The following is a 22,733-nucleotide window of genomic DNA, read 5'->3' as shown; positions in this document are numbered from 1 at the left end:
AGAACAAGGAAATCATTTAGCAAGGCAATACAGTTCACACTATACAGAATGTCATGCTACATCACTAGCATCCAGAGGATATCATAATAGTTTAAACGATTAGTTAGGCTTTTGACAGCAAATCACTCAAGGAGAGCACAAGATCTGTTGGCTAAGCGGTGCCTTATTTTATGCACTTTGTTCTCAAAATTCTACACTTTCACAATTGAAATTCACAATCACTGCCATAACGGTATTGTTCCAGGACATGAAAGTAAGCAACTCTCCCCCTTCTGTTCCAGAAAGTTGCAAGGCAGAAGGCTCAAAACAGACCCTCACAATCATAAGGAAAGAGATTCTCTCCTTCCACTTACTCAGATACAGTCCTGCATACAGAGGAAGAGTTGTCTTTCAAAGGACGCTACTAAAAAAAGATCATAAATTTATTCAAAGTTACACAGAAACGCTTTTAAATCATTTGACTGAGTAACTCTTCTCTCAATGCTAGTTTGACAACGCTTATTCTTTCCAAAAAAAAAAGTCTTTTGCAACTTTTAACTGTCAAATTGGAAAACTACATTTGATCAGCAGTTGATTTACATTCCAAGAATCTTATATATGAAGAAAAATTCATCTATCAAGAAATTGCAGAGAACCTCAACTGCAAAGTACCAAGATTTTTCATGATCTGTTTTACAATTGAGTGGCTGCAACACCAAACAACGTGGAACTATTATCACATTCCAACTACCGCAGAATGAACACCAAAGACTCACAACTACAATGATGGTTGACCACGAGCCAAAAAAAGAAGAGACAAGACACTTACAGTAAGGCAGGTAAGGATATAGCATTGAGAAAATATCCCAGGTAGTTCTCCTTAAGTCTAGAGGTAGACTTCTGTTCTTTTTATACACTAAGAAGAAAATCTTGACAAAGGAGGTATCTCCAAACAGAGAGAAGGGAAACAAGCAAGCAAGAAGTAAAGCCTCTAATTACAATTTAAGGATCAAATGTCTCTCCCAGTTTAGATAGGGGAGTTCATAGAAAGACTGTAGATGAGCAGACATGAGCAGAACTGCTGTAACTATACAGGTTTTCTTTAACTCACTGCTGTCAATTTCAGTACAAGACTCTCCTTTCAGTACATCACATGAAAAGAAACTACCTAGATAATCAAATTTTAGCAGTCCTTAGGATCAAATGGCTTAACATATAGGCTCAGAATCGTTCCTTACAATAAACCAGAATTATGCACGCATCATTTGGAACTATGTTCCTAGGCTTAACACCCAGCTTGGAAAAAAGGATGAGTCTGGTCTCCCCAGACAGTTCTATAGGAAACTGCAAACAGATGACATCTTTCCAGAAATTAAGTCTGCTAACACCAGAAATCAGAACCCAAAGTACCCCTATCGTGAAGGGGCAGGCCAATCTAGCTCAGGAAAAAAATGGTTTTTAATTCCCATCCCACCATACAATTCCAGAAAACTTCCACAGGCATGTTTCCCAGTTCAATCGGAACGGGCAGAATCGGAGGATACCAAGAAAGCCCAGGAGATCCTGGTATCTATTTACAGTGATATGAGCTGGTTCTCCCAAACATGGGATGACAAAGCTTTTCCAGTTCAGTTTTAAATACTCAGAAGTTGGGATAAGGCATTATCCAACTTCTGATAAGCCCCAGAACCTCAAGTGTGAATAGGATCCCTTCGGAAGCATTCATTTGGCTTCTGCATAGATTTGGTACTTAATAGCATTTCAGAAGTTACAGGGACAGCAGAGAAACTACAGGGAGCGGAGGCACTGAGGTGCAGGCCAGCCTTTCAAGAAATTAAGGTGCATCTTGTAAATTGAGACAACGGGAAGCACAAAGGTAGGAGTTTACTTTTGTCAAGCAACAATAACATTGAGTCATTTTTTACCATAAATATGTTACAAGGAGAAAACTGCTTGTTACTACAATGGTATCTTATGGACTGATACAGTTGAAGCCTACCTTTCATTTTCCTTTTTTCACACCCCATCCACAGTCTCCTCAGCATGAGCACTGCAGATTATCTCTTGTAGAAACTTGCCTATCACTCCATTTTCATTCTCAGGCTCAACCCCAGGAGCACAGTCTTTATGTAAAGTCACCTCCAAAGTCAGGCAGTGGGAATATCCCCTTAAGTGTAAATCAGTAAGACACATTCTGTGGCACTTCCTTTCTGCCTAACTTCTGTTTCTGCTCAGTGGAAAGTTTAGAGGCCAGAGTGGATAAGGTACAGCAAGCAAAGAAACCTCAGGCAACCTCCTGTTGCATTGCCTTCCCACAGGAAGGCAGGAAACTGAGGAGCAGAGTGCAGACGAGCTGTGGATGCCAAAAAACTTCACTATAGATTGGTCCTTCGCCTAGAAGGCAGAAGGAAGAACACCCAGTGTCTAAACTGCCACAAGCTGCATCCCAGAAAACTGAAATCCAACCCATGCCAAGCTACTTTTTGGAAAGCTAAACATACATAGACCAGTGAAAGCAAAATTAAATAGGAGTTCAAAGTATAAAAAAAAAAGCTTGTTTTTGCACAAAGGTCAACTTAGAAAGACAAAATGAAAGTGAAAGAAAAAACAAGGGCATTTGTCATGCCAAGAATCAAATGGAAACAATTAACATGCAGGTGCTGAGCTTTTCAAAAGAGTATCCAGGAGAACCAAGAAAGCACAGGAAAAGTAGATATCAAATGACCTTCTTTATCTTTCAAGTTATACTTGAAGTATTAAGAATATCAAGCAAAAGATGTAACCACTGAGATACACTACACAGGCCTACTGTCCTCTAAAATAACATTAGACAAATGGCCATTGCGTCTTTTTTTTTTTTGGCCAAGTTTCTCCTTTTACATGATGTTTAAAAATAAGCAAGCAAAATCCATCTACAACAGAGAAACATATGCTTCTTCAGGTTTGCCTCCACACTGCATTTGCACTCAGGAGATGGCTAACTCCCAGGTCCGGTAGGTTTCCTATGGTTTTCAAATTGCAGAACCTTCCTAGTGCTTATCCAAGTAACAAAGAACAAGGAGCACACATGGAAAATGTCACCAGACACAGCTGTTCTGCCACTGACCCCATTAAAGACAAATTAAATATCCATTACATCATTTAATGACTTTAAGATTAACTTTTAATACCTTTTTTGCTGCATTTCCAGAAGTATTTTTTAATGCATCAAAGGCTTATCCAAAAGCTAGATACTGTTAAACATGTTTGAGCTCATTCTAACCTCTGTTCACACCCTTTCCTACCATGTTTTCAGTTCACACTGCATTTTCTGATTACCATACTTTTACAGCCCTTTTCAGGAGATGATAGGTGAGAGAAGGTGTGAAGCGTGAGCAATGTGTATGAGAAATACCCCAAACATAAGAAAGAATACATAAGAGCAGTTAAAATTGATCTTGTATACTTCATTACGTTGCAATGCATAGTTTTAACAAACTACTGAGCAATAAGTTTCCTTCTTTTTCCTGCCTTTTTTTTTTATTTGTAGGAAAGAAAAAAAAAACATTCAGAGTTTTATCCTAATAAATGTCTCTGTTTTCAGTGTTCCTTTGTTGTTAAGAAGGCTCTGCCTCTGGCTAGAGGCTGGTTGATTCCTTTAACATAGCAATTAATTTACCACTTTAAGACAGATGCTTACCTAATATGGATAGATAACTTGAATCAAAGCACTTGAATGGATTCCCATTTTAAAGTAGCCACATTCAAGTTAACTGTGAAGTCTTTCTGAAATTTAAATTTATGCTGCTCATCACATTTTACACCATGTAAAGCCATGTACATGGTGTAATACCAACTATATATTCTGTACATGGTTGGATGGCAGCTATTAGACTTTCTGATGAAATCTGTCCTTCTTATGAGCCTTGTACCCCACACCTCTTCATCAGAGGTGAAAGAGCAAACTGGCACACAGAAGGGAATGGAAATGGATGAGGAAACAGAAGATTCAGACAGCTGCATCACATTTTTCTGCTTCCTGTAACTGGGAGTTGACATGCCTCTGCACAAGTTCAGAAGCACCAAAACACAACACTTGAAGGAAACAAATGGATTTTTAAACAAATACTTCCTTCCAGGCCTATAGAGAACAGGAAATAACATATGATAGTTGCATTTAGTTATAGCAGCGTTAGCTTGTGCTATTTCTACTTCTACTGAAAGAGGACTGCATCTAGCTGTGCTGATTCACCAACTAGGCCAGAAGACAAGATTTAAGCAGCTCCGTATCATCACCACCAAAAGGCAAGGTAGCAATCTCCTTCTTCCACACAAGTATTTCATCTTATGCAAAACACTGATCACTCCATAGTCAGGCTCCAGGTTTACAAAACCAACTTCAGCTGTACCTATCCCTTTGTTGCACTAGGCACTCTAATGCCTTGAAAAAACACAGGCAGCACTGGATCTCTTCTGACCACCTCTTGCACCCTCAGGGAGGCAGGCTCGGGGTTTGCATTTTGCACTGCAAGTGTGAAAGTTCAGATTGCCAAAGGGGGAATTCTGAACAGATACAGACTTCAGGTGCACTAAATCTTAATGTCTCATTCTGATGAGATGTTAATTATGCATAAAGATCAAAATGAGTCAAAAAAAAAGCTTTGTAGTCATCTGAACAGATTTCTGCACTCACACCTCTTTCCCCTCCAATGAAAGTCAACAGAAAAGATGCTTCAACTTCACTTCTAGCATTAATTGGGGGGGAACACATACACCCTCTTACTTGAGCTAGCTACATAAACAGTCAGATACAGACGCTTTAAAAGTCACTGATCTGTTCCAAGCCTAGCCATGGCTGAGAGATGCTAGTTGGCTACAGTTTATTTTACCAAATTCAATAAACAAACTACTTTTACTTAAACTATTAAAAATAGCCTGACAATTTTCCTGCAGTGTTTTGTTCATTCATGAATTAGCATGAATGTCAAATCAACATTCAGTAACATCCCGATAAACAAGAAATACCTATTTACAGGGTTAGTTTTAGAACTGTCCTTTCTTAAACTACACTCAAAGGCCATATAGCTTAAACACCAGCATCTATCCTATATTTAAGGCAAGTCTACACACATTTGCCCAATGATCTGCTTCATAACTAGGACAAGTAGCACACTTGAGGACGTACACTCCACTGAAATTCAGCTGCTTATTTGCCAGCCTTACACTCTTTCCTGACGCAGAAAAATATTTTTGACGTATGCTATACAGCTTTTAAACACGCAACTCACACTGTTAGTTTTAAGGCACCCAAATGAAAGCTTATTTCTTGCCAAAGCGCTTGTTAGAGAACAGATTTGCCTGGCTAACTTCTAAGACAGATTTATCCTTATACCAGTATTTTAGTATGGCAGTAACGGCTTTTTCAGCACCATGACCCAACTAGTGTTTCTAGTGATGGATGCCAATCACTCTAGTTAGACTATGAGTTAAGATGCACACACACACACCACCCTCCACGAGAACTCAAACCAAGTACTGTCGCATTAAACTGTTTTGGCTGTTCAGTATTCCAACCTTCCAGTTTTTCTTTCCACCGTAGACTATCAGAATTACAGAAGAATCTCTGAAAGTACTTAAACAATAGATAGCTTTATCACTACAAGTAATTAAATCTTTATAATGAATAGTTACAGCAGTAAGTGCACAGTAAGTAGCAGTCCTGAACTCCCATTCTGGTTACTAAGCATGAAGTTCCATACATCCTTCAAATACCTTGGCAGTCCAATTTGACAGAAACCCACATGTAAGCATATTGTAAATATAATTGCTCTTAGGAAACTCACAAAACAATCAACCTACATGTACCAATACTTGTATTGTCAGGGCTCGAGCAGTTCCACAATCTAGTTGTTCTTGTAGACTCCATTAAGTTCATCTATAACAAAAGGACTTTTTTCTCTCCACCCTCTGACTCCTTACAATCAGCTGAAGGAAGAATATGAATGAAAACCACCAAGAGTTTGCAGGAGATGCTAACAGCATTGCTACAAAGACAAAATAATCTGCCTTATTCAATGCTAGAAACAACTGCCAACTAATTTACCACCAAGTGGTTCTAAAACTACAAATTTTCCGTTTTTAAAAAAGCCTAATTCAGGCAGAACAATTTCCTTTGTTTCAAGTGCACTGAAAATCCGAAATCCCCTTCTTCACATTAAATGTGGAATGACTAAAGAACACCTATAGACGAGTCTTTGACACTATCCTTTCAATACGTATGTATATCCTATATAAAACACTGATGAGCACTCCTCCCCTGCCCCCAATTCCCCCAAAGGCTTAGACCCTGTTAATAATTAACCTGGAAACAAGGGGCAAATGATGGCAGAAAACATGTAGGAAGGCCAAAGAAACTGAAATAGAGGATTCCGCAGTTAACCACAATATGCCCCTCTGACACCTTCACTTACATACCTAGGATGTTTACGCAAGCTCCAGCTCTCATTAACTGTAGTTTTAAAGCTAAGCCTATCTACATAAAGAACAAAAAAAAAATTGCACATACACACACTAACAGAGTCTTAAATATCAGGAGTTCTACTGGTGGGTATTTCAGCTGGTGTTAGAACCACAAGAAAAAAAAAAGTCAAGCATGTCCACACAGAAAGTGAAGGTAATATGCCACAGACATATCGGTTTGCAGATTTCAAGAATATCCATCTACCACACAGACAAGACAAAGAATGGTTTCACATCCAGAAGGCAGCACACCTCTGCTCTTCTCTGCTGCTTTTTACCTACTAGAAATTCAAAGAGCAAACTATCCAATACAGAATGGCAGGGCATAGCCAGCCAAGTTCACTTTTCCTTGAAGAACTGTTTCTGCAAGGAACTTTGACCTCTATCCTCACTTACACACATTTATACAGGTAAATAAGCAAAGAACAAGAATCATCATTATTTTTGCATTACATTTGCTTTCATTTTCCAACTTACCTGGTCTTTTTCATGGGGCAGAAGGCTGACAGGTGGAAGAGAAGCTGGGAAAGCACTGGAATATCTGGGAGTTCCTTTGCTTTCCAAACTGCCGTAATTCACCCTATATTGAGGTCCATCCTTCAGTAATCTCCCATTGTTCACTGCCCGTTTGGCCCCTAGACGCAATCTCTGCTGAAAAGCAGGATTGTTGAAAATATTTGCTAGGTCATTTTGACTTCTCAAATACTTTTCTATGTTTTTCAGGGAGGAGCCATTTGGTTCTTGAAGCCCTTCAATTGCTCTTCTTAAGAGTTTATTCCAATCCACGTTACGAAGCTCATTACAAGCTCCTCTAGATCCCTTAACAGATTTAGGAATAGCGCCAGGTTTAACAGATGAAAACCGTCCAGGATTATCTGGGTCCTTGTAGGATGCAAGGCCTTTGTTGGTAACTTTAAGAATAGAACCATCTTGAACACTAAGTTCTAGCTGTTCTGAAACAGTCTTCTTATCTAATCCATGGGAAGCACAAACAGCATGACATATTCTCTCTTCAGATGGTCTTTGCTTTTGCTTTTTAACTTTCTGTATAGCTTCAAGAATCCACTCCGTATAAAGCGGGTTGGCAAGTTTTACCATGGTTGACCAATAATTGCTTCCAGCCAAGAGTTACCCATAGAGGTTCCTCCTTATCCTTTTACAGGATCTTTCAGAGGTTGTTCGTACCTCAAAAATGAATCAAAGAATTCCACACACCGTTTGGATATGTCTCAAAAACATCCATCCTAAGGAGTCAGAAAAGGCAGTGAAATATCTGCTGACTGAAACTTGCGATTACTTTGCCTCAATGGAAGGGTAGAAAGGATTCATCTGTGATGACGCAGGTACATCCTTACAAATAACTCCAGTTCATCCTTCAAAAGGAAAAGAAAGAGGCAGGGGAAGAACACAGTTAATGCTGAAGTGTAAGAAACATGCATGTATTCATACTGTATGTACTGCAGAAGGCAAAACCTCTGTGAGACTATGCAAAATCCATCTGATAAACTTCCTCTCCATGCCAATTAAGTGGCCATATAAACCTTATATTTCTTATCACATTCAGTTGATTTAACCTCCCAGAATTCCAGTACCCCATACTTAGCCTACTATTCACTCATTGGACAACTTCCATTCAGCCAAACATCTGAAAACACTTTCCAAACCAAAAAGGGCTACAAAATATTTTCAAACCCACTGAAACAAGAAAATGACTATATGCATGCATTATTAGTGCACTAACAAAGACAAACCAAAAAAAAAAAACCACACACACACACCCTAACTTGAAAGTCAAATTATTAGCCACTGCCTTTTCTTGTAAAGTAGTGTCTTTACCAGGCCTTATTTTGGTTATGCAGCTCAGAAGAATCAATACCAAAACATCAGTATGGTATTACTAATACTGCATCCTTCACTAATACCTAGCTACGCTATAACTCAGACAGAGATCACAAAGGCATGCCTCATTCTAAGCTGTGCAGTTAACAGACACACATTTTTGACACAAGCTCTCAGAAACAGAAATTAAAGTGAAGTAGCAGGTGAAATTGTCACATAAATAAGCTGTCAGCATGAATACATACAAAGAGGTCATAATGACAAAAAATGTGCTCCAACAGAGACTCAGTTTCCAGAATAATTTTCTTTACTTCTTACTCTGGAATGTAATAAAGAATAATTTCTCCCCATAAGAAGATTCAGTGGCCTATAAAAACCTATTAATAAACCCAAAAGAACATCTTGATCAGAAATTTATTGATTCTGCAGGTCAACATAAGAAAAAGCCACATAAATGAAAATAAGACTGTAATCACCTAATGAAAAAATAAATATATTTGAGGTTAAATTTAAAATAGCTTCTTCTGCCACAAAATCTGAGCGACGACTTTTGAAAGCATGAACAGAACTATAGAACTATTTTAAATCAAAGAAAAATAAATAAATAATCCCCCAAAGAAGGAAATCTTCATTCTTAATAAATTTGTTCTCTTGTAAAGAAGATTCTCCAGTTTCTCAGGAAATTCTAAGTTTGGTGGTGGGGGGGGAGATATGCAAACACATCATTTCTTAGGCTGCTTGCCACAGTTTTCAACTGACAGTACTATCTATGACTCTAAGTCTTGGCTGTCATTTCTATTTTAGTCAAGTCATCTTGGATTTCACTTGAGGTTGGAAACTTGAGTATATTATTGACAGGAACTCAAAATTACATTTTCTAAAACCCTAACTGATGCAGTAATTTAAATTATTTTCAACTTGTTAGAAAGACTCTCTGTTGCTGTAAAGAAAATGACTACAAATAAGATTTTTAATGCTATACCTTTCCCATCCATCTCTTTACCCAGCACCAATAACTCCAGATCATGTTTCATACATTATTACACCTGCACAGTAGGATTACTAACAAAAGAGCAGCTGCTTATTGGCGAATGTAAAACAATTTTAAACACATAGCAGAAATACAGATCATTTCATGATTTTGTCATTCTTAGATTTGACTGGAGCTTAAGTATTTTCAGACTTGTAAATATAAAAGTCCATCTGACTGCCAGAATGAAAAGATATATTCTTAATACAAATACAGGGTCTGAATATTTAATTGGCTATATTACACTGAACCCTACTGAACTACAGAGAGGAGTGGATCCTGTGTCTTGCCTCCAGTCAATGCTCGTACATTATATTTGATAATAGTTCTGTATATTTCAGCTATCTGTTAGGAAACCATGATTTAATCTGTAAATAGACATTTTAATCCTGCTAGTGAAAGTCTTTAGCTTAGGAAATTCTTTGTAGCTGCATATAAAACCACAGATTCCTAGAAAGCTAATTTTAAGTTACTTAGGCTGTTCTACTATGAAGATGGTCAGTGCTCAATTAAATGCTGAAAACTGCATTTGCTGAGTCAGACATATCTGTCTCACTTTTAAACCTACTGCAGTTTGTACTGTTATATTAAATTTTGTACAAGCAACCACATCACTTCCATTAAATTCCAGAACAAACAGTGCAAGGTCTGTTCTAGGCATCCGGACACCAATGAACATTTTAGTGTAAGTGCGGTAACTTGTGGGTTACAGGAATTTTTATTGGCCAGTGACTGTGGCAAAAAGTATACACGAGGCTATAGCCTCATGTAAAGTCTGCTGCTTGGTGCAGGTATTTCACAGCAATATATATATATATATATTCAGAACTACATTTTACTCATTTACTTAAGATTCCCTGTGTGTCATACAACCTCCTGCACTACTGGCACCTACTAAATCAATGCTAGTTGAGTGTATCAGCAGGAGCACAGGATTTCCACCACACAGAGCAGGACACTTTCAAAAGAAAAGCAAGTAATCTTAAATTCACTCCTTCCAACAGGATCTAAGTTCATTCTGCTTAAGAGAGCCAGGCAAAGCTTATCCAACCCAATTTCTGAACTGTTTCAACACTACCAAGAGTTTCTGTTATTCCGCCCCTTCGGCTGCATACCTACTGGAGTGTAGCACCTTGACCTCTGCAACTAACATGAAGAGGTCTACCACTGGAAAGATTCAGAACAACCACTTAACAAACATTTTTGCATCCAGCTTAGTGATCCCGGAGTGATAAATTAAAAATACTTTTCACAAATCAAGTTCTGCAAAGGCAGTTATTGATCCAAGATTAGCAACATATACACATATACATATCCAATCACTCAGTTCTAGCTTTACACACGCTAAGTGACGTAAAATTTTTCTGGACTCAACATAAGATGACACAGGAGCTTCAAAATGAAGTTCAGCTTTCTAAATTTAGAACTATATTTCTCCAATATTGTAAGAGCTCATACCTCATTTAACATAAAAAAATGATATTTATCCAGACAGATTTGGAGGAAATACCGATTTTCATGAGTAATTATAAGCTAGTAGCAGGCACTCATGCCTTTTACTGTTCCTCCCCCTTTTAATTAAGAAGCCTTTAAATCAAACCCTCAATAAAATCCATCCACCCGCAAATAAGACTCTCCAGACTCCCAAGTGCACAGCATCACTTCCAAGTTTTCAGCAACAGTCGTTAAACTCTTAGTAACTCATGGATTTCAACTTCAGTACCTATTATACCTTATCTTGAATATAACAACACAATCAAAAATTTCTCAAATGTTATTACACCTCTGATCAAGTCTGTTAACAAACCTGCTGCTTAAGATCTGCAAAACATAAGTATTTATAGGAGGATTACTTTCTAAACAAGAAAAGCCATCTCTAACCAACCCTCTAATCGCTTGCCCTTTTACTAAGTTATAAATTAGATAAATGCAAAGAGGTTGCAAAAATCATGCAATTGCTTGAGATTCAAAATGAATGCAAATACATCCTTTATAAAGCACACACCTATTGTGGAACTGAATCTAATTAAAGCATATATTGACTGAATATGTCATTCTTAGGTGTCATCAGTAATCCTATAATCCTGTAATGAGTTCTTGTTTTAGACTGAACTAGTATCTGGAATTACTTTTGAGTGTTCCACATTTTGAAAATAAGCTCTGTAGTAAGAAAGGGAAAAGAAAATACTGAGAGAGAAAAAGTGTAGGTGGTTCCCCTCCCCCCTCCCCAAAACAAAACTAAAAAGTCATGACAAGCATTCAAAAGCAACAAAACATGATCTAAAATCTATTTTGGTGAAAATCATAAAAATCTCACTTCGGTTGTCTTAAATGTAAATGCTGTTAAACTTTTAAAATTTGAGTTTAATAAAAATACCAGAAAAATGGGGGGGAGGGGAAAGAGAGAGAGAGACAGCAAGTTGTGCAACCTGCTCGTGACCTGTAAAACACTATTTCATTCTGCTCCCTCCTACCTGCTCTGTACGCCTCTAGGAGAAGCGGAAGCAGGCCAGCTCTCTGCTGCAGCATCAGGGTCAGGTAAGGATTGCAGCAGAGGAGGAAGAAGGAGAGAATACTGCCATTGCATTAAATAAGCTCTTTGCCATTTTTCTTTCCTCCAACCCATTACTTAAAATTATGCAGCTAATCAACTCTGTGTTCTACCACCCCCATCTCAATTAGTGATGCAAAAGAGGCAAGACATTCCTTTCCCCATCTCAAAATAAATACAGGCACACACAAAGAGACACAGAAAAAGGAGATCCAGACAAGGATTCCCAGTGCATATGACGCTCTTAAAATTACTCATATCGTGAGGACAGCTATTTCATTATCCTTCACAGAATATGTGTTTTTTAATTGTAACAAGCAAACGAACTGACACTTCCATGCTTTGAATGTAGGCAAATGAGGAGACATTGTATCAAGTTCAAAACAAAACTAAACGAAAAGACCGGGGGGGGGGGGGGGGGAGCGGCACATGTGAACAACAAACTCATGAAGTGCTTGCACTTTGCCATACCCCACAAGTCAGTTTAAGACCACACGCTAAAAAGCGGTAACATGACATGAACAAGCACCACCAGAACAACCAGCATCAGCACAACATGACACCAGTAGCATATCCAAGTTTAACTCACTCCACCACTCTCAAAGGAAGTTTTGAGCATTTTAAAATACGGTGACTCGAAAACATCAGTGAGCACAAGAAGGCAGCACTCACTGCCAGCAGTTAACCTGCAGGAGAGGGTTTCACTTAAGATATTTCTGCTTTGAGACAGTGTTTTAAAACAGAAAGGATGTTGTTTACTTTTTTCCCCAATACTTAGCGTCAGAACGCTAAAGGTGAGGTCTAGGGCTCAAATACGGTTTGAGCACCACTTCTGAAACGCGGCTTCAGAGGCTTGGTATTCCTCTCCCCCAACCCGCTTATAATTTTTGCGGTTTTTCTAAGCCACGGAGATGCGCAGCGCCGAGCACCTAACGCCAAGGCATCGTGTGCTCTAGCAAGAGCCGAGCTGGAGCTAGCTCCCGAACCCCCGCCGCCTTGCTCTGGGATTTTCCTTTCGGAGGAGGAAACCCCAAGCCCGCAGGCTCGGCTCAGCGGCGCTCGGCGCCCCCGCAGGACGGGGCAGCGGGCAGAACACCGCCAGGGCACGCACCTGCGCCCACCGCCGCGGAGGCGGCGGGCAGCGCCGGCCCGGCCGCGCCCGCGGGAGGCGGGCCGCCAGAGCCCCCTCCGCGGTACCACTCACCTCCGCGGGACCGCGGCCGGCGGGGGGAGGAGCCACCTCCAGGCGCCGCAGCGGCTCCCCCTGCTGCCGGCTCTTCCCCTGCTCCCGCTGCCAGGCTGCGCCGGGGCAGCTGCCCCCGCTGCTGCGCTGCCCCACAGCCGGCAGCAGCCGCCGCTACCGCTACTGCCCCTGCCCCTGCCGCCGCGCCTCGCCTCACCTACGCCGCCGCCATTTTGTTTCGCCCTGTTGTACTTAACGTGAATCCGACATGACACTGATTACAGCCCAATGGAGTCTCATTAAAACCTTACCTACCCCGCGCTCCGCCCACCGGCGCCCGCCATTGGGCCGCGAGGCGCACGCCGCTCCGCGCTCATAGGCCGCGGGCCGATGTCCATTAACCGCCCACACCGGCTGCGTTCCGCCCAGCAACCAGTCTGTCTCCCCCATTGGAAGGCGGGACATGCCAATCACGGTGCATGCCCCTTCCCTTCACGCGCAACCCCGCCTACCCGCCAGAGGGGGCGGTGCTGGAGGGCCGCCATTGGTTGCCACCGTCGCCACACACGCGCACGACCCGCCTACCACAGCCCAGCCCGCCTCATTGCTGGGCTTCGAGCGCTAGCGATTGGCCACCGGCTGCAAGCGGAGGCGAGAGTTCTCCCCAGCGCGCCCTCCTATTGGCTACCACCGCCGTCCGTCTGGTTTCCCCTGGCTTTGCTACCCTCCCCCACCCGGCACCGCCCCACCCGCTCCTGCCGCTGAAGTTTGTACGAGAGGGTGATCGCTAGCGAGAAACACCGGCGGCGGCGGCCGCCTGCACTAGCGCGGCCGGGCGGGCGCGCAACACACACGAATAAACAGCGTTAAATATTGAGCGTCACGCGCGTCGTTCAGATCCTGACACTCGTCCGGGCGGGCAAGATGGAACAACATGCTCCCAACATAACCCTCCCAAGGTGCCTGGCACTGGCAGCCGCTTATCGCGCGCACACACACACCCCGCACCACCAAGGGAGGGGAGGAGGGGGGTGGAAACGGGAACGATGACAATGACTCCCATCTCTACAGCCACATGCAGGTCCCTTCAAGTTTCGCCATACGAAGCACAGGGACCTCTCTGTCACCCCGTCTGCGAAGGAACAATTGCAGCCTTAGAAAGGCAGGGTGGGAGCATGCAACACAAAAACCTCAGCCATCCCCTGCCTCCCTCCACCACCCCGTTCCCCCTCTCCCCACCGCAGCCAGCCCAGCCATCACCTCCTGCTGCTCCCCCTCCCCTGCAAAACGCAGAGCATTGCAATGCATTTACCAAGCACAAGTGTCTGCAAACACGTGCATCAGCCTCCAATGCAAAAGAAAAAAAAAGTACCCAGCCTAGTGACAAGCCCCCTGCACTGAGAGAGGGGAGGGAAAGGGGGTTATTATGGTAAATTGCAGCCTGTCACCCAATGCAAAACAAAACCCATCGCATGCTCCCTATTACCCCCCCCCATAAACTCCTGGGAATCTAACCTCTGATGCAGGTTTCCCCCCTCTGCTTGCAATGACCTCCTTTCTCTGCCTGTATGTTTCTGCAGCAGCGGTTCCTGCGGAATGTGCTGCCCCTGAAACGCGATCGCGGCTCTTCTCTCTCTCTCTCTCTCTCTCTCTCCCTCTCCCTCTCCCCTTCTCTGTCTCTCTCTCTCTCGCTCGCTCGCTCGCTCTCGCTCCTGGCTGCAACCAGAGCCAGGAACACAACAACAACACAACCTCCCCCCACCCCCTTCCCCAAACACATACACACTGAAGAGACCCAGCCAGGAGAGCCAGACGAGCCGGGGAGGGGGCGGAGGGAATCCCCAGCCAGCGGATTGATTGCACCAGTTACCTTCTCTAAGCCCCTTTGCAAACGGGGAAAAAGGAAGATGAATATCGACAGAATACCTTGTCTCCCCTCCTCCTCCTCCTCCGCGGGGCTCCTCTTCTCACTCCAAAATACTAAAAGGTGGACGGACAGATCAGACACAAGCGCTCAGCTCACGGCGGGGGAGAGGCGGGGGAGGGGAAACCACACGAACAATTATCATTAATTTAGAAATTAAAACAAAAACCCACCCCAGACTTCCAGCCATCCTGATGCTGAACGGACGCAGATTTGCGAGGACTGGTGCTAAGACACAGGACCTGATAACAGCTAATTGAAAGGTTAATCTACATAGGCTGTGACAGAAGAGGTCCCTCCCCACTTTTTTATCTGCTGTTGGCAAGTGGGAAATTGAGCTCCCCCCCCACCTTCTCCCTCCAAAAAAAAAAAAAAAAACAGAGAAAGGGAAAAAAGGGCAATAAAGTTGGGGGGGGGGGAGGCGCGTCCCCGCGCGGCGGCAGGCGGCGGTTGAGGGGACGCGGCGCGCGGGCGGCCGTTGCGGGGCGCGCGGGAGCCTGAGGGGCAGCGGCCGCCGCCGGCCGCCGGGGGCCCCGCGTTCCTCAGGCAGGAGGGTGGCGGGGCTTGGGGGGGTGTTTCTTTTTCTCTTTTTCTTTTTTTTTCCCCTCCCCTTCAATCTGTGGAGATTTAAAATGTCTCAATAAAAAGAGCACCACACACAGTCACTAGGAAATCCTGCCTAAAGGGCTTGAACGGTTCTTCAGTCCAGAGAGAGAGGGTTGTGGTGGAGGCAACCATAATTAGTCTGCGGGATAAAGAAGCGGGTGAACAAATTGCAGAGGTTGCCCTCCCGTTGAATTTGTTGCAAGGGTAACGAGATGTTATGAGGAGTACAGTTTAAAGGACAGGGTGATAACGCACATAAATGGACTCAGAACTGGTTTAAGCCCTTTCGCCGTGCTGCCAAAGGCCGCTCATCATGTCCAGGTTTTAATACCTTGACAGGCTTGACCCATTTCAGAGGTCTCATGGACGTCTGCTTCCATGAGTTGTGGGTGACATTTAGGTGCCTTTCTGCAAACTTTTGTAAAATTAGTATCTGGCCCAAAGAAGAAAAGACAGAAATAAAAGAAAAGGTAGGAACAGGGGTGGGGGGAAAAAACTTTTAAAATAGGCAAAAAATGACCTGTTCCAATCAGTTAAGAAGGTCTATCTTCAATCACATGTATTGCAGGTAGACCAGTAAGGGAACTAAGGTTCCCTCATAGTATATTAAACGTTAAGGTTTAGTGCAAGTTTTTCAGAGTCAGTTGCTGCAGATACTGTATGAGGAAGCTCTTTGGTGATGTTTTAGAGCATTGTAAAACTGAATGACCTACTTACGGAAATCTGCTGGGTGAAAATATTGTTCCAGTCTCTATCTATGACACTATACCTGCGGACTGAGGATTTTACCTTGGTGTTTTATCTGCCAGATGCAGTCTTTTAAACACATGGAGGGAAATTTCATTATGTAGTAACCTAGTATTTATTGGAAAATCCTGCAAGGTTCATGTATTATGCAGGATTTGCCATGATTGAAAACGGTTTTTAAATTATTGGAAACAATATAAATCATTACAGCGTAATTTGTAGCAGAGCATCACATTTGCAACACTATTCTGAGTGTTGTGTCAACCTGTCCATTGTAAACTTGTTTTTTACCAGAAATTTACAACTTAGTTAGTGGTAAAAGAGAAAAATAATCTCTTAAAACTGAAACTGGGCATGGCACATACCAGTTAGAGAAACGAAACACTGGAGAAAACTTGACAATCCGGCCATTTTGAAATTATGAATGTGCTGAAGACGTAACTAATAGCACAGGGAAGGATCATAGAAGTTTCTGTTTTAAGTGCTTTCATTCTTTCTTCTCAATTTAATTATTTTTCTAAAAATGAATTCTATAGGCCAGCAGAACATTAGTTGCTGTGTTCCAGTTTTTAGCATATATACAGGAATCTTTTATTTGAAGAGAAATTCTTATGGATCTTGACATTTACAGGTGTACTTAACACTATGTAAATTGGTGAAGTTAAATGCATGAACCTCTTTATACATGACTCATCCTCCGGTGAACTTAGATCTACTATCACTGTCAATTATACTTTTTTCTCAAACTAATGACTTCAAAAGAATTGCATTCTGTGAATTTAGGACAGTTCAGTTTGAAAAACAAACGGTAGTCTTAAGCAATGCATGCTATACAGACAAGCTGTAAGTGTTTGCAACACTTTGGGTCTAATTTAGAATGTCTAATACATTGTGTGCATTCTGGTTTGTGATCTAGATAAGAAATGTGCCTCTCTTATTGTCTGTAAACAAATACAGAATATTGCTTTTTTTAAAAAAGACATTAAAATATCCATACAAAAGTTATAAGCTCATCAATGAAGTCAGTAAAAGCAATGAAATTCATGCTTTAGGAAGTCTTCTACTGTCAAAACTTGGGGGATTTACTCTCCCGTAGCCACTATGAAACTAATGCAGTACAACAACAGTTAATGACACTGAGCAGTAACAGATGTGTAGACACCTACCCATTGAATATACCCATCCCCTCTGCTGAAAAGATGTCCCTGATATTAAGAAATAGTCTCTAAAATCAAAAAAACTCTCTCTCATCTGCTTTTAGAAAGGAGTACTATGGCCCAGTTCACCCTGTCTCATTCATTTGCTTGCTTTCATTATATTTTAAATATCTTTAATATGCTTTTTTTCCTCTAGACAATTTTTTTTTCACATTATATTTTAGTCCTATTTGGTTAAGCATATGTTTATTTGCTGTATGTCTTTAGGATTATTCCAAAAATGCATGTACAGTTACTACTTTTGGGTCACGAGCAAGAGAAATCAAGCAGGTTAAGGGCTGAGCATGTTTTTAGTTGAATTTAGTTCTCAAAAGCCAGAAGCTTAAGACTAATGCTATTTGTATAGCAGTGGTATAAGGCAAGATGGAGACCAGTGCTATACAAAAGGTAATGCTAAATTAGAGTTTGAACACTCATTTGAAATCAGTGAGAACATTCTTGTGCATGAAGTTACTGCTGGATCTAAGAATCTGCTTGTGAGGGCTTTAATCTCTGGTATGGTTCCATTAGAAGCAGTGGGGTTTCTCTAGAGAATAATTCAGTCCCTTGTGTGTAGCTCAATTTAGGGTTCCACAGAAGCAAAATTAGAATGAAGGTTAAATCTTCAGTGTAAACCTTTTTATTTTAGTTGGCCAACATCAAACAGGAAGCAGTTAAGTATTAACAAATAAGTAGCTCCTCTGAAATTTAAGACCTCAATCATTTAAAGCACGTACTGATGATTTTCAAGATGCCTGTCCTTCACTCACTGCGTTTCCTCTCTTTGAAGTGATTATGATACAGTATTTGTTAACGTATCTGGAAACAAATACATAGTTGTCCGTGTTGGTTTAGTGACAGATGCCTGTTTACCTTTAGGGCTGCTCTAGGGTGAAAACTTGACCTCCCATCAAAGTCAGTGAGAAAACTTCCTTTGACTTCAATAAAGCCAAGATGTTCCTTCTATTAGTAACATACATGGCCAACTATATGAGCACAGTCACCTGGAAATTGTCTGCCTTGCCGCAGACCATTGAGAAAAGTGACCTTGAGGAGAGATGTCATCCTAAGAGTGCCATGAGTTTCCTCAAAGTATGTATAGTCATTTTGAACATGTCTCTGCAGATCATCTGAACACATTATTCTGTACCTATACCACCTCCTCTGCTTAGTTTACCTGCTGTGGGCTTAGCAGCCTCCTGTAGTCCTAGTTGTGACCTTCAACCCCATGTTCTTTCTGGACTGAAATAGCTTTTTCTTTTTTCACCTCTGAGATTTCTTACAGCCTTTTACATTGTCATTTAATCTGAAAGATTAATCCATGTTACTACATCTATCCCTCTAAATACAAACTGCACAGTCTTTGGCTTATTTATGAGGGTATGCATCGCTGTACATCACAGAGCATCACCACCCAATTTAAACACTATTAATAAATACTAGTACAGATACATAGATACATATATGCATATATTTATACACACACACAGAGTGAGTGGCCTGTGGACAAGTTTTCCAATCATGTGCTATATTTCATCTATTATATTTAATGAAAATAAATAATATAAAATAGTCTCCTGCTACCATTTTATTGATTTGGGGGCCTTTTTAGTTCCTGAAACTAACAGCTTAAAAGGTCAATGCTATAACAGTCTCAAGAATTATAATTGGTGTGACCCTATAATTTTGAAATAACATTGTTTGTGGTAGATCAGCTGTCATCCCAGAGGGAAAGAGACAGTGATTTTTTTATAATAAATCCCACATGTTCCAGTCTACTCTGGCAAATGTTCCACCCTGATATATCAAAGTGCTTTCCAATCCTTAATTAATTAGGTCCTGCAAGAGCTCTGTTAGGTGAGTGTATATTATTTTTCCTCTTCTCCAGTTAGATACAAAGCAAAGAGCAAAGCAGCTAGTAGATGGTGCCAGAATCAGGAAAAACCCCACTCCAAGGGCCCTGCTCTAACCACAGCGCATCACTTCTCCCTGCTTCCAGTTATGGAGTAGCTGGGCAAGTCAAAGAGAACAAACTAGCTGGCTTGTTAATGCACATTTGAAACCTTACAAGGGCCTCATCTTTTTGCTGCATTAACTATGGTACATCTCAAAGAGGCAACAGGACAAACAGAACTTAGGAGTGCAAAGGAGCGAGGCTAAAAGCAAAGCAGAAAAAAAAACCGGTGGCTCTTTTATGATAGTGTCTTTCATATATACAGTACCTCACAATAGTGCGTATGGAGGTACTATTTGTACACGCATTACAAAGGATTAATAAGTGAGTAATAGATGTTTTAACAAATGGTTAGTCGAGTGTTACTGAGTCCAACAGGTCAATAGGTTTTTTTTATAAGAATAGCTCATCATGATCTGAAAAACATTTGAAACAATGTACTTAAACTCCATAGGCTTTACACATAAACACCTGTTAATCTTGTGTTAACTCTTGCAATCTTAATATAAAGGGTGTTCCAAGACAAATTTGCTGAAGAAAAAAAGCCTTAGCACCTGGGCCCAATAGCAATTTGTCTGCTGCAATTGTACTGGATTTAAGTTTCTCCTTTTGCCATTTAAGAAGCATTTTGACTGTTGGGTGCAAGAGTAATGTTTTCTAGGCTAATCCCAAGAGGAAGGCCTGGATATTGCAGGTCTCTGTTATCAAGCAGCATCACTGAACTTGATGCAGCTTTGTATTTTTCTGCACGTTTACCATAATACTTTGTTAGGGCAGCTTAGTGAGATGAAGGATGGAATTGAAAATGAATAAAGATTAGCTTTCTCAGAGGTAGTAAAAGCTGCCATAATCAGGGGCTGTATAGGCCCTTCATGCTACCATTCTGCTGCCATTATTTAGTCTAGGTGAAAGGGGAGGATGCTGGTGTGTTTGCAGGAGCCATTTTAACACCTCAGCTTGTCTTTGTTAGCTTTAAAGTAATTAACTCTCCAATCATTATCGGTTGACTTTGTCCACAGGTTTAGGTTTCCCTCCCGCTGTTCCCTTTGGGGATACTGAGTTGTCACTTCATGGGGGTGGGGGTGGGTTTCTTTTTAGAGTTCATACAAAATCCCTTTCACAGCTTCTCAGCAGTTTGTGTGCACGCGCACCCATGCGTGTGTGTGTGTGTGTGTGTGTGTGTGTGTGTGTGTGTGCACGCACTCTCAAAACTACTGTAACACTCTCTCTGTTTTAATGAACATTACTTTTACGACTTTCTCTCGATCCAACTGGACAAGAAGAGAGAGAGAAAGAAAAAAGCCTCTCCAAAAAACCTGGCATCACACTTGCTGAGCCCTTCAGATGGAAAGAAGGCCATCCTCAGTACTTAGAAGCCAACAAAAGAGACTGGAAAGGCAGTTTTGCTAAATAAGGTTACTTTGAGCCTCTAAAGGATCCTGAGAATCCTTAATGTGAATGAATGAATCCTCACAACTTCCAACTGTGACGTGGGTGTACTACATTCTAGTTCAGTTTTCGCCAGGGGAAAATTTCCAGACTTCAAGTCTTTAGCAATTTTTTATTGGTCAAACATTGCCAAGAAAAATGGAGAAAAAAGGGAAGGATGGAGTTTGTCCATATTTTCATTAATCCCATTCTCATCTGGCTTCTGCTATATTTTTTAAAATCCTATTAATAAGGTGAAGAAATTGAAATGACCATAGTGGGTGTTGCCCACATAATCTGGAGTCAGAATAGGCAACCTTTCATGTACAGCAGGACTAGATGAGCAGCCAGAGCACTAAGAAATATGAGTGAAAGGCACTCCCACCACATTTCAGACTCAATGGACAGTGAAAGCCCTTGCACGCTGCAGAGCTGGTCAGAGCATTTCCCCTTTCAATTCCTGCTCAGGGTCTTCTGTTGTAGCCACCTTACCACGAAGGCTGGGATGAACCAGCCCTGAAATTGCTGAGCTCAGGTTTAGGACAACCCTAAATCTGTTCTGTGTTGTCTGAAAACCTCTTTCTCTTTTGCAGCTTGAACCAAGTAGAGTTTGGTTGGTTTCAGGGACCAAACCACTATGTCCAGTTGCAGCTTTAACTAGGTCTGTATGATGCTTTCTTTACAATATATTTGCAGCATTAGCTGCAAGTTCCCCTTGCCAAATAGTCTCTGACCACACAAATGATTTATTTCAGTGACTTCCCATAGCTGCTGATACCAGCGCAGCTCTACCGGCGTTAGCTAGACTAGGAGGCCTGTCAGAGTCAAGCGGCAATCTACCACATCATTTCAAACAACTTTCAGAAACCTTTACATTTGCTCAAGGCTACTTTAAAAATAGCCGGTGGCTTGCTTGTATCAGGACTGCCAACCCGACTAACTCTGCTTATTGAACTGGTATCACGCACAATAGGATTTTGTATTAAATATCCTTTGGGAAAGATAGTGAAAAGGGATTTGAGGGGCAGGAGGGACTTGTTTTTCTACGTTAGTTAATGTGAGAATGTTCACTACTACAGCAGCTAGGAAGAGCTAAGGTAATATATCAGTGTTGGAAATATGAAATAGCTTCTTTATATACATTAACTATACCATCACCATAAGTAACTGGTGATATTTCAATATGCAGGGGAAGGAATTGCATAATCTGACATAACAAAACCCTTTGTTTATTTCATTAAAAAAAAAGACTAAGGGACGTTCTACCTCTCAGCTGATGGCAGGACCTGGCCAAGCCGTGAGATAGTCTGAATTGTTTCCTTTGCACTGGCTAGACCCCCCTTGTTATCCTGATATTTTCCCTCTTTGTTATTCGGTATCCCACAGTGCTAGCTAAGTCAGCGAGTTGTCACACTCCTCACTGGTGTAGCAGGATACAGAATAGCTGGGGGTGGGGAGGAAGACTGGAATGGTTAGGAGGTGGAAGGGAAAAGGCCTTTTTTTGTGAAAACAGTAGCACCAGCTGCATCCTGCAAGTCACTAAATTAGCCAGTCAGTTGTTTTTCTTTTAATTTTTGTGTGAATTCAAGAATAGGTTGTGGATGTCTTGGCAACTCATGAATGAGGCTCTTTATGAAAGAATTCACCTTGCAGAGGGGCTGCTGTCAGATGCACAAGCCTCTCTCCATTAATTAAGCTACAGAACATCCCCTCGTTTCTTTTTCTCCATCCCTCTCAGTGCCTGGATAATCAGACCCTGTGCCTTTCCATAACATCCACTGCTGTCTCTCTTGCTCCT

The 22,733-nt window shown here is 41.6% G+C and overlaps 1 protein-coding gene across 7 annotated transcripts in view; it reads right to left on the bottom strand.

Moving 5' to 3' along the window:
- Positions 1-15,207, bottom strand: part of KAT6B (lysine acetyltransferase 6B) — a 125,066-nt gene extending 109,859 nt beyond the window's left edge. For 2 of the 7 annotated variants that reach the window (XM_068950478.1, XM_068950481.1), the window contains exons 1-2: positions 13,298-13,396; positions 6,955-7,850 (exon numbers count right to left, since the gene is read on the bottom strand). In XM_068950478.1, the coding sequence (XP_068806579.1) occupies positions 6,955-7,575 (621 nt within the window). In that variant the 5' untranslated portion in view covers positions 7,576-7,850; positions 13,298-13,396. Of the gene's footprint in view, positions 1-6,954; positions 7,851-13,297; positions 13,420-14,595; positions 14,737-15,006 lie in introns of those variants that run through there. The other 5 variants (XM_068950482.1, XM_009671202.2, XM_009671201.2 and 2 more) reach the window with 5 other exon arrangements.
- Between the last annotated feature and the right edge of the window lie 7,526 nt (positions 15,208-22,733).

This window comes from Struthio camelus, chromosome 7 (genome assembly GCF_040807025.1).
Source record: "Struthio camelus isolate bStrCam1 chromosome 7, bStrCam1.hap1, whole genome shotgun sequence".
Taxonomy (NCBI): Eukaryota; Metazoa; Chordata; class Aves; order Struthioniformes; family Struthionidae; genus Struthio; species Struthio camelus.
The sequence above is the reverse complement of the archived record's forward strand: the minus strand, read 5'-3'. Positions and strand labels throughout refer to the sequence as shown.